The sequence below is a fragment of the Microtus oregoni genome, unplaced genomic scaffold (assembly GCF_018167655.1).
Source record: "Microtus oregoni isolate MIOR12 unplaced genomic scaffold, Mior012 000014F_ref0000157, whole genome shotgun sequence".
Taxonomy (NCBI): domain Eukaryota; kingdom Metazoa; phylum Chordata; class Mammalia; order Rodentia; family Cricetidae; genus Microtus; species Microtus oregoni.
In genome coordinates, this window is record NW_024543073.1 from 23,705,436 (window position 1) to 23,717,518 (window position 12,083).

Genomic DNA, 12,083 nt, shown 5'->3' on the forward strand with positions numbered 1-12,083 from the left:
GCTAGAGCCAGAGCTAAAGTTTCTGACTGTGATGTTCTCTGCATTGTGTCCCATAGAATCATGCATGACGAAGTCAGCGACACTGAGAACATCAGGAAAAACCTTGCCATTGAAAGGATGATAGTGGAAGGTTGTGACATTTTGCTGGACACCAGCCAGACTTTCATCCGCCAAGGTAAGACCTGTTGATCTGACCCTCTACTCACGTGATCGGTTCCTGTCATAGTTATCGCTGGCAGATTCCGGGGGCGTGCTCTGGAGCAGGCCTATGTGTTTGCCGTCAGTGCAGGAGATCCCTGGGGCCTTGACCAGGGCTGTGGTTGAGGCCCACCTCTGCGCTATTTCTTTTCAGGGGCCATGAAAAACAGCAACGCAATAAGAGTTAAGCATGAGAGGGGCAGTAAATCACACTCTGGCTGGACGCCCCTCCTCAACGAACCGGACGTTCTCTACAGCTCCAAGGAGGACAGGTCTGTCTGGCCAGTCAGAATGGCAATGCCAGATGGTGATGCTGTCCAGGCAAAGGCTCAGGAGAAACCAGAGTTCCTCAAAGCCCGAGCCCATAAGAGTAGAGACAATGTCCGAAGTGAATGCAGCTGTCTCCAGTTGCCTTTTCTCATTGGCACTTCTGATTTAATTCAGTCAGTAACTCCAGTTACCAGGTGGAAAGGTCCCTGACCGGCTTTGGAGCTGGGGAAGCTATCCCGTGTGTGGTGTGCGCTCTGTGAGGGGCAATACCTGATCAGTTAAGCATCAGGAGACATGAAGTTGTGTCACAGATGTTGGAGAGGGACCAGCCTGGTGACGCACATTCCTCCTCAGCTCTTATTTCAAAGCACAAGAAGTTAGCCACATCCCAAATGCTCTCAAATGCTCCGGTGCCTGGGGAAGGAGAGCATGCTTCACATGCTGGGTCTGAGTCACCGGCATGCTCTGCTGTACATCTTTATAGTTTGGGAATTGCCGCGGATTGAAACATAAACTTGGAACTTGAATTCATCTTTAGTGCTGCTTCTGGTCATAGTGTGCCCATATCATTTGAAGCTATTACTGTTTCCTTCCATAACATTCTCCTTAAAATATGGTTGCCTCATCAAATAAGACATTATGCAGTCCACATTATTTTTTTTTTTGCCTAGAATACTTCCATAAATTGGAACATGCCATTCTATCTTCTGTTGTTTATTTACATGAAGAGACACTACACATCTACTAAATTTGGGAAGTATATTTCAGGGATTATTCCATTTCCCATTCTTGACACTACACACCAACTTTCCTTAAGGTGACAGTAGAATACAATGCCAACAACGCCAGACCTTTCCAGTTCCTGTCCTGTTCCTCTGTGTGGACTGGGTCCCCATGGTGGCTGACTCTCTGCCTCAAGGTACATTGCCTTCCTGGGCCTTTACCTGTGTCTCCCCTACTGGGGAGTGGGAAAGACCTACTCTGCCTCTTTTGTGCCTATGAAAGGTCTACTTGACCTAACAACTCCAGGACAGATAAGAAGTCTTCTGAAGTTTTCTCTTCTTCCCATCCACTTTGCCTCAAGTTACAACGAATTAACTAATGAATTGTCTATCTATCTTCTTCATTGTCAAGGCATTTTCCTCATGAAGCATGGGTTTTGTCCTGTGTGAAGATATCTATCTGCATGCCTCTCTGCCCTGGTAACCACAAGCTCTGAGAGGTAGCATCCCTGAATTCTCTTTGCCTCCCTTTGTCTATTAAAGCTACTGGGAAAGGATACGTTGAGGCAGACTGAATAAATTTATTTGATTGAAGTTGTAAGACATTTATTTTGTATTTTTCTTGTACTTAGAGTTCTCTGAAAATGTCTCCTAATCGACCTGTACTTTTTAACTAACCATGGACAAGAGACCTTCTGTAACTCACATACGATTTCTGAACTATATACTTTTGATTGAACAGGGTTATTAGCCACATGCACTCAATGCATTTATAAAAGTAGGTCCTTGTGAATCTGAAAAAACCCATGAATAATAAAATGTGTTTGGGGAGTCAAATGCATTGAACAAGTCACACCTTTTTGGTTACATTTTAAGAAGTAAAAGTCATATACTGCTTCACGCTTGAAGCCACATCCATACATTATCCGTTCTGCTATATGTTACATCTTAGGCAGGGTCAGCCATGATTGCCCAAAATGTTACTGTTACAGCAATGTCAATGTGGTAAGTTACTTCACAGTGTCTTGCTGCTCTTGCTGTGTGTTTGATCTGGTTAGTCTATTTAGGAATTATTTAATAAAGGTTGTTTCTAAATATCAGAACTTAATCTAAAATTATAAAATTATCAATTATAATGGGAAATTTTTTATTTTTTTCTTCAGTTTCTCCTATTAGCACGTTTACTAGTCTCAACAGGCTTTAATACCCATAAAACACACTATAAGAGTATTATTCATTAAACTATCAAGGGTTTTTATTTCCTACTAAATTGACTGCAATTGATTTTTAATGGTGGGCTAGTATTTTTGTTAATCATTCTGAGGGGCAGTAGAAGCTCCATTTCAATCTATACATACTCGCATCTGTACACATGCACTTTCAACTTTATGATTTCCAGGAAAAAAAATGAATCACCCTGTTACTCAGTAAGGTCTCCTCAGAGTAAGAAAGTACAGCCCAAAGCACAGTGGCTCTACCATCTCAGACACCAAGATCACCCATCCGAATATTGCTGTTCATAGTTTCACTGCAGAGTAGGTTCAGAATAGAGGCATTGGCCTATCTTGGGGGCCATCCCATGGGAATTAATGATGGAAGACTCAGACGTCTTCCACAGGTTGACCTCAGCTGTTAGCTACCCAGGGATCAGGATGCTAAGAACAGAGCCCAGCAGTGGTCTGATAAGGAGGCTGTGGCCATCATTTCCCTAAGATGTGTCTAACTTGCATTGATTAGAGAGGAATCTTTTTTGAAAGTCACACGGCCGGGTTGAAATGCGTCGAACACAAGATGGAATGTGAGAAAACAACGTAAAGCACAGTTTTGAAGCGTTTTATTTTATAAAGTAGTTAGCTTTAAAGTAGTCATGAGATTTCTCGCTTCTCTTGCAGTTGAGTAGATTTCCGTCTACATCTAATGTAGATAGGCTTCTATTTGGTGGTAGTTACAGTTATTAGTGTATGGTTGCCAAGGAAACTTTTTTAAACCACAAAACTGAAATTCACAATGATCATTAATAGATATGCTAACCACAAATGTTGTAATTTTGGACTTAGAAAATTGCTTAAAATGCTAGAAGTATTTGCCAATGATCATACCATTACAGAGTTTTCACTGACTTGGTTTCAGCTTTTCTGGAAATGGCCCCGTGACCCATTTGTCCACACAGACACTTACCTGAGGCCCCCTTCCACTCACCCTGACTAAGGGAACTCCATAGGACTACCTGGGATGTGGCTAGCGCCATCAGTGTCTTAGTCCCCTCCTTGCCTTCAAGTTCCAGTTGTCTATGATCCACACCTATGTGCACCCTTAGGAGAGTTACTCAGCCTGGGGGTTTAATTCCAAACCCCAGTCTCATGAATTCCAACCCTGTGCTGCAGTTGCTTGCTAAGCTTCCTGCCTTCTGCTTTCTCCACACCTCCTCGACTTCTCAAGTTTAATTCTTTGCTACAGGAGCTGTCTGTCAGTTTGCTCCCGCCCACCTCACCTCCTCCAGTTACTCCCCTCTTGTCCAACCCTTCCCTGGAGTCAAGCCTCCTCTCGGCCCTTTGTTCCCCACTCCTACAGCCTCCCCCAAGACTGGTTCCTTGCTATTCTTTAAGCCCAGATGAGCTGCCTACTTTCTGTCTGTCAAGCATCCCACCTAATCACTCTCCCAAATAGATGATGTGAGATCAGGGCATGGAAACTTGGGTCCTGGATGCCTCGCCAGCTCCGGTAATGGGAAGCTGCAATTTGAAACATTCACTAGCTAATGTTAATCTGGTGGTTTTATTGCCTTAGCTATATATTTCTTTATATAAAAAGCTTTAGGATTTTTCTCACTTTTCATTATAGAGCTAATCTGGGCTCCACTAAAAAGACAGAAAACACGAAGAACAATAAGGTTGTTTCTCTGAGAGCTGCCTCTGATAATCATTAAGGATTGACTATGTACTTTGTGCTTCTTGTGGGTTCAGGAGAGTTCGTATAGGGCTGACCAGTGTAGTGGATTACACCGGTGATTACTGGCTCCAGTGATTTTCAGAAGTTAGAACCGAGGTGTTTGCAAAGATCTCGGTGCTTTGTGGTTGATATTTAATAGATTGGAGCTTTCTTTTTAGGACTGGGGAAATTTCTATTAGAGTGCAGTCTGCGGGTGATTAGAGGCATTCCCAGATAGTCTATAAATATTGTGGAGGTCTGTGCAAAACTTCTCCCATCCAAGTAATAACCAGGCCCGATCCTGCTTAGCTTCCAAGATCAGATGAGATCAGGTGCGTCAGGGTGGTATGGCCATAGATGCCTCACTTCTCATACTGACCAGAGCACAGCTTTGCTCTGGGTGGGGCTTGTGCTCCATTTAGGTTCCACAGATGCATTTTAATCACACTTCTTTGCATTTATTTTTATTAGCATATATTAATTGTACAGAATGGAGTTTTTTTGTATAGACATAATTTAAATCCAGTGAAATAGCTTCCTCTAAGATAGCCCTTAATTAAACTGCATTATAAAATTGACGTATTTTTACAGGATACATGCATTACACCATCTATTTTAAAGTAGATATTAATATGCTTTTTATTTTATTTATTTGTTTCAGAAAGGATAAATTTGACTTAATTTGATCAAACTGTCATATTATTATCTGTACTTATACAATGTATAAATTTACTCAGTCAGATCATAGATGGCATCAGCCTCTCAATGCTTTGATTTTAAGCTGGCCTTCTTTCAAACTTAGGTTCTAGTTTATAGATGAAGAAACGAGTCGAAATTGTTTCATAACAATGCCAGGAACAGCTTGTCCCTTAAAATACAACACGTTTCCTCGGTTGACGAGAGGAACGAGATCCATTTGTTCCAAAGGCACACCAAATACATCCTTGGTATTTTGGGGGAACAGATCCTTGTGTGTATTGCCAAGGGCATGGTCCTCGCCAGATTGTAATTGCTGTCTGTTCTTCACTTTCCTTCTCCAGGTTCTCTTATTCAGGTACCTTCCGTCGAGAGGGGGAAGCTTAGCAAAGTTCGTCTGGGCTCACTATCTTTGAAAAAGGAAGGCGAGAGACAGTGCTTCTTGTTTACGAAACACTTTCTAATTTGCACCAGAAGTTCAGGAGGAAAGCTGCATCTGCTCAAGGTACGGGTTTTCCGTGGCAGTTTCATTTGTCTTCCCAGCGCTGAAGAGGTGTTGAGGTTAATTTGATTCTGGCTTTCCAGTGCCCGCTCTTGTCATGAAGCAGATTGCAATTGTGCAGGGAGGGGCAGTGTGTGCCTACCAGCTCTGGTATTCACTTCATTGTTATCTGGATTCAAGGCAACAGAGATTTATTTTAAGTGTGCATCATCCTAAAGAAGCATTATTAAAATCAAAATCTAAGCAAAATTATTATTACTTGACAACCACTGGGCTGTAGATATCTTGTCCGTTCACCATAGAACACTCGCTGGTGAGATATTTGGCAACTGCTGTTTTATCTCACTATGTATCGGAGCCATCAAACCACGGCCTGAAGCTTACTACCCGTTCATCGTGATAACACTTTATTTGCACATAACCACTCATGCCCACGGCTGCTGAGGTTGCACACCTGAGGAGTCAGGATAGAAATGATGTGACCTAAAGAGCCCAAAATGTTTCCTCTCTGACCTTTCGTAGGAGAACTTTGCCAACTTGTTTATTTATCTTCTGTTGTTGCTGTAAACCTTTATTCCCTGGGCCAGCGAGATGGCTCAGCAGATAGAACACCTGTCACCAAGCCTATGATTGGTGTTCAGTTCCCGGGACTCACGTGGTAGAAAGAGGACAGAGTCCCACCAGTTGCCTTCTGACTTCCTCACATGTACCACAGCATTGCCCCTCATACACGCATATGCATATGCACAGTAAATAAATTCTAAAACAAATTTTAAAAATATTACTCACACCATGACAATGGCCTTCTAGTTCCTCAGATACTTCCTGGCTGGCCAATTCGCACTGCTGGGCCACGGTGGCTCTCTGAAGTCACTGTGGTGCCATCTAATCTCCCACAGATGGCTTTAACAAATTTTATAAGTGGTGGGGGCAAGAGTGCGAGAGAGGGAAGTATTTAAAGTTGAATGGTTTTAATTTATTTGTTCTGCTTAGTCTTGAACTCTGTGAACAATTGTTTATGAGGTAGAATTTGCCATCCGCGGCAATCTGAATATTAAGTTTACAAAGCAGGACTCCCCAGTCTGCACAAGGCTGCCTGCCCCTTCATCGCTGTTTGTTTCCAGACAGGTGGAGTCCTCTCCCTCATAGAGTGCACGCTGATTGAGGAGCCCGACGCAAGTGACGATGACTGTAAGTGACAGCACATCTCTTGGGACAGCGGTAGGATTAGAACAGCCAGATTCTGTAGATCTTCGTGTTTCAGAGCTAAGGGGGGCTGTCTATGGAGGCAGAAGCGATTTGAGGGCGGATTCTCTGGAGCCATTTCTCTGTGTAGCCCGCTAGCCTGGTTGAACTGCCTTTGAGAATTGATATTCTGCATAGCTTGCCTCATGACGGTGGCTTTTCAAGAGCAGGCAAAAAAGAAAGGAGGGTTGAATTAAACCAGGATTTCTACACATGATCGAAATGAAACATAAACCCGCCAAGTTGCTTAGAGTTGCCTTCTGCCCTCAGCTCTCCAGCAGTGCATGCGCTAGTCCTTCCGCGTGCTCCGGAAGCACATTGTTGAAATGAGAGCCTGGGCTCGAATGCACGTGGGTCCCAGGAAGGAGGCTGGACGAGAGGAGCTATGATTCATATCTCCTTGCATTCACATGTAATCATATGGTTTATGTGTATTGAAGCCAAAGGTTCTGGCCACATGTTTGGACATCTGGATTTTAAAATAGTAGTGGAGCCTCCTGATGCTGCCCCTTTCACTGTGGTCCTGTTGGCCCCTTCTCGCCAGGAGAAAGCTGCATGGATGAGCGACATCAGTCAGGTAACTGAATAGCTTCTTTCCTGGTTTGCAAAAGTTTTCAGTGTAAACATTTAGTGAAAATTTCTAGAGGAACCATGTGCCTCCAAGTTGCTGTGCTTAGTGCTACATTGCTACCCAGTTTGATAGGTGGTTAGCATTTTGTGGTTGTTCTTTCTTTGTTAATGTTTATTTAAAGTGCGGTAAATATAATCAAGGCCTTGCTCAGTCATCATCAGAAAAGCTTCCTCTTGAAGCAGATGGGAACAAATACAGAGATCCACAGGCAGACATTATTCAGAGGGTAAGCTTTCTGCTAAATGGGATGTCTCCACCAAATCCCTTCCCTCGGGGCTCAGAGACAGGGAATGGAAGATACCAGGAAAACAAGGCCTCTAAATCAGCATGAACAAGGCTCGTATGAACTCACAGAGACTGCAGCACGCACAGGATGTACTGGTCTGCACCGGGTCCACTACATACGTATTATGACTCCCAGTTTAGCGTTTTTTTTTTTTTTTTTTGTGGGATTCTTCAGCGTGTGAATGTGTGGATCTCTGTTTCTTGGACCTTCCCTTGTTCTCTTCCTTATGTTTATTTCTTCTGTTTAATTCTGAAGTGTGAGTTTTTGTTCTGTAGCATTGCATTTTATTTTATTATTTAAAAACACAATTGCATTGTAATTCCCGGGATTTCTGCACTAGCTGCAACTGTGTTGAACAGTGCTGGAACTGTCCTGGTAGCAATTTCCTTCCCAGAGATGCTAATGACTTTTGCTTCTCTGTTTCTGAAGCAGGAAAGTGATGAGAGATAGGAGAACAGGTATCAAGGGCTGTGGCGAAAATTTGCAAAGAACGACAGGAGGCAGCATCGACAGGATGAAATCTGGGATAACTTCCTGCATCTTGTGTAGAAAAAAATTAGAGAGCTGGGTGGCTCCAAGGCTCAGGCAGGAGATCGATGAGTTTTTTTCAGGCAATGACATCACCTGGAAATGTCAGACTGCTCACAGCTGGGCTTGAGTTCTGCTCCACAGGAATTCTGGCTCCATGTCCCAAGGTGGGGGGAAAATTGTGTAGAATTGAGTGAAGGACAGTGGTTTGCACCTGTAATCTCAGCTCCACAGGAAGCAGGAGGCAGGAGGATTGCTGGAATCTAAGAGTCCCAGACCAACCTAGGCAATTAAGCAAGAACTCATTTCTAAGCTAATTAGTTAATTAATTGATTATATCTTTAATTAGCATTCCACATTGACTTCCAAACTTGTCATTTGAAGAAGATTAGGGCAAATGGCAAAGGTGTTCATCGTCGGGTTCGTTGCCTTCTGTTTTTCTGAGGAGTTTGTGGTAATTTTCTCCTAAGAGGCTAATGGAAGCTGTACTAAGGTCCCAGTTCTTAGGCTCCCTAAACTTTGCAAGTGACTAAATACTGATAGAGCAGTCGACAATGCATGACCATAGCTTTTATTGGTTAATACATTTCCTAGTTCCACCATCATTCTACCCGCACAACAGTATCTTTAAAAGAAAACAGAAAGAAATACTGCGGGCTTCCTTGTGCAGGTCAGAATGGGGTTTGGAAGTCTACCTTTGTCAACGTTACTTAGCTGCATCGAGTTGGTGCTCAGACATCAGCCAGGACTTTTTGTTGGGGCGAAACACACTGCAGGGGTTACCTGTCTACCTCTCAGACTGTTTTCATGGTGGGAAAATAGTTAAAAGAGAAGCTGCATCTCTTCAGGCTTCCAAGTGGATGAAAATTTGAGATCTTCCTTACTGTTTTTTTGAACAAAATTGCATTCTTATGGTGGTTAATTAATTCTTTTATTTATATTATATATTATATTATTTTATTTATATCCAAGCTGCATTAATACTTCAGTGAGCCTCTCTTATTTGTAAAGAATCAGTAAGCTTATTAAACTCTAGATCATTCATTGATTTTTTTCAAAGACTTACTGAGGAATCACCATATGCAACCAGGTATGGTTCAGATATGGGAATATGGTATTAAGACTGATTTTTTAAATCAATCTTCTTTACTCTCATTTTACATTCCAATCCCAGTTCCCACTTCTCCCCTCCTCCTGCTCCCTCTCCTTTCCCTCACCACACCCTCCATCCACTTTTCAGAGAGGGTAAGGCTGCCCATGGGAAGTCACCAAAGTCTAGCAAATTGCTTTGAGGCATAACCAAGGCCCTCCTCACTATATTTAGGCTGAGCACAGTATCTCTCCAAAGAGAATGGCTCCAAAAAGCCAGTACAAGCAGTAGGGATAAATCCTAGTCTCACTGCCAATGGTCCCATAGTCTGTCCCAGACATAAAAATGTCACCCACATTCAGAGGGCCTTGTTTGGTCCTTTGCTGGTTCCCCTGCTGTCAGGCTGAAATCAGTGGGTTCCTATTAGCTCAGGTAAGCTGCATCAGTGGGTATCCCCATTATGGTCTTAACCCCTTTGCTTGTGTTCTCACTCTTCCCTCTCTTCAACTGAACTTTGGGAAATCAGGTCAGTGTTCCACTGTCGAGTTCTGCCTCTGTTTCCATCAGTTGCTGGATGAAGGTTCTATGATGACAATTAGATATTCATCCATCTGACTAAAAGGCAAGACCAGTTCAGGTACCCTCTCCACAATTGTTTAGGATCTTACTAGGTACATACTTGTGGAATCCTGGTAATCTCCCCAGTGCCAAGTTTCTTGCTAGCCCCATAGTGGCTCCCTCAGTCAAAATATCTCTTTCATTGCTCTCTCTCTCTCTCTGTCCTTTCCCCATCTCGACCATCCTGTTCCTTCAAGTTCTCCTCCCTTTTCTCCTTCACCCCTTTCTTTCAGTTTATTTGTATGGTGGATTAGATTGATAGATTTTTGTATGTTGAACCATTCCTGCATCTGTGGGATGAAGCTAACTTGATCGTGGTGGATGATTTTTCTGATGTGTTCTTAGATTTGGTTTGTCAGTATTTTATTGAGTACTTTTGCATCTATGTTCATGAGGAAGACTGGTCTGTAATTCTCTGTCTGGGCCAAGTCTTTGTGTGATTTCAGTATTAGGGTAACTGTAATCTCATAAAAAGAGTTTGCCAGTGTTCCTTCTGTTTCTATTGTGTGGAATAATTTGAGGAGTATAGGTAAAGACTGATTCTTAAGGCAGAAAAGAAAGTAAATCACTGAGTAAATAGTGTTATGAAGCCAAGAAGTATATAAAGACGGCGAAGAAGAAGAATAGACAGATGGTTTTCCAGTGCTTCAGTCTTTTTATGATGTGGCTAGGTGTGGTTGACTATAGTTCCCTGACTTTCCCTATGGTGTCTAGTGTGCATATGTGAAAGATCCCCAGAGTTCATGACTGACTCTGTGTCTGGTCTTTTAAAAGATGGGACCCAAACTTTTGCCTGCTACAAGTATTCAAGTGATACCTTCTTTCTACTTAGACTTACGTTAGCTGCGCCACAAACAGCAACATAACACCAGGCAGAAGTGTTCAACTTTCTTCTTAGTTCCTCCAGATGCAATGGTGGGGATATTCTTTGCTACAAAATAATACTGATTTTATCTGCAGCTGAAGAGCATTAATAAAAGTTACGTCTCGAGACCTCTGCGGGTCTGGGAGCAAGTCTAGAACCACCAAGGGAGTAGGCCTGAGCCAGGACCTCTGCCAGAGCAGGCCCAAGGGAGCAACCTCAGCAAAAACAGCCCCAAGCAAGCAATCTCTGTGGGAGCAGGCCCAAATGACCCATGGTATTGCAGAGTGAATTCTGGGCATGCTGAGTGACCTTCAGGAGCATGGAGTGACCAGTGAGGTGACTGGAACCATAGCCCTGACTGCACCATGGGAAGCAACCATCTGAGCCTTGGATCCACTGACACCTGGAAGATGGATCACCAAAGTCACAGACAGCCCAACTACACCAATCAGAGGAAAAGATGGGTAGACAAGGTAAGAACACACACAGCATCACAAACAACAACATGACACCAGTAAAAACTAGTGGTCTTATGCCAGCAAGACTTGAACAACTAAATATAAATGAAGCAGAAGAAAGTAATCTAAAAAATAACTTTAGGAGAATGTTTGAGGCCCTTAAAGAGGAAATGAAAAATTCCTTCAAAGAAATGGAGGAAAAGACAAACCAAAAATTGGAAGAAATTAACAAATCCCTTAATGGAACCCAAGAAAAAGTAATCAAACATATGAAAGAAACTATTTAAGACTTGAAAACTGAAATAGACACAAAGAAAATGCAAGCCGAGGAAATCATAGAAACAGAAATGATGAGAAAATGATCAGGAACCACAAATGCAATCATGAACACAAGAGATGGAAGAGAGAATCTCAAGCACTGAAGATACAATAGAGAAAATAGACTTATTGGTCAAAAAAAAAAACCATTAAATCTAGCAAAAGCTTAACACAAAATATCCAGGAAATAGGAAACACCATGAAAAGATCAAACCTAAGAATAATAAGGATAGAAGAAGTCCAACTCAAAAGCACAGAAAATATATTTAACAAAATCATAGAAGATAACTTTGCCCACTTAAAGAAAGATATGCCTATGAGGCTATAAGAAGCTCACAAAATACCAAATAGACTGAATCAAAAAAAAGTCCCCTTGCCACATAATAATCAAAACACTAAACATACAGAATAAAGAAAGAATATTAAGAACGCCAAAGGAAAAAGGCCAAGTAGCATATAAAGACAGAACTATCAGCACTACACCTGACTTCTCAATGGAAAGAATGAAAGCCAGAAGGTTGTGGTCAAGCGTTAGGCAGACATTAGGACACCACGGATCCCAGCCAAAACTACTATACCCAGCAAAACTTTCAATTACTATAGAAGGACAAAATAAGATATTCTATGACTAAACCAGATTTAACCAATACCTATCCACAAACCCAGCCCTATACAAAGTACTAGAAGGAAAACTCCAACCCAAGGAAATTGGCTACATCAACAAAAAC

At 42.3% G+C, this 12,083-nt stretch overlaps 1 protein-coding gene across 3 annotated transcripts in view; it reads left to right on the plus strand.

The window, feature by feature from the left end:
• Rasgrf2 (Ras protein specific guanine nucleotide releasing factor 2) overlaps nt 1-12,083 on the plus strand; it is a 225,649-nt gene that overhangs the window by 93,632 nt on the left and 119,934 nt on the right. For all 3 annotated transcript variants that reach the window (XM_041663521.1, XM_041663519.1, XM_041663520.1), the window contains exons 9-12: nt 57-175; nt 5,159-5,319; nt 6,441-6,507; nt 7,002-7,138. In XM_041663521.1, coding sequence (XP_041519455.1) covers nt 57-175; nt 5,159-5,319; nt 6,441-6,507; nt 7,002-7,138 — 484 coding nt within the window. The remainder of the gene's footprint in view (nt 1-56; nt 176-5,158; nt 5,320-6,440; nt 6,508-7,001; nt 7,139-12,083) is intronic.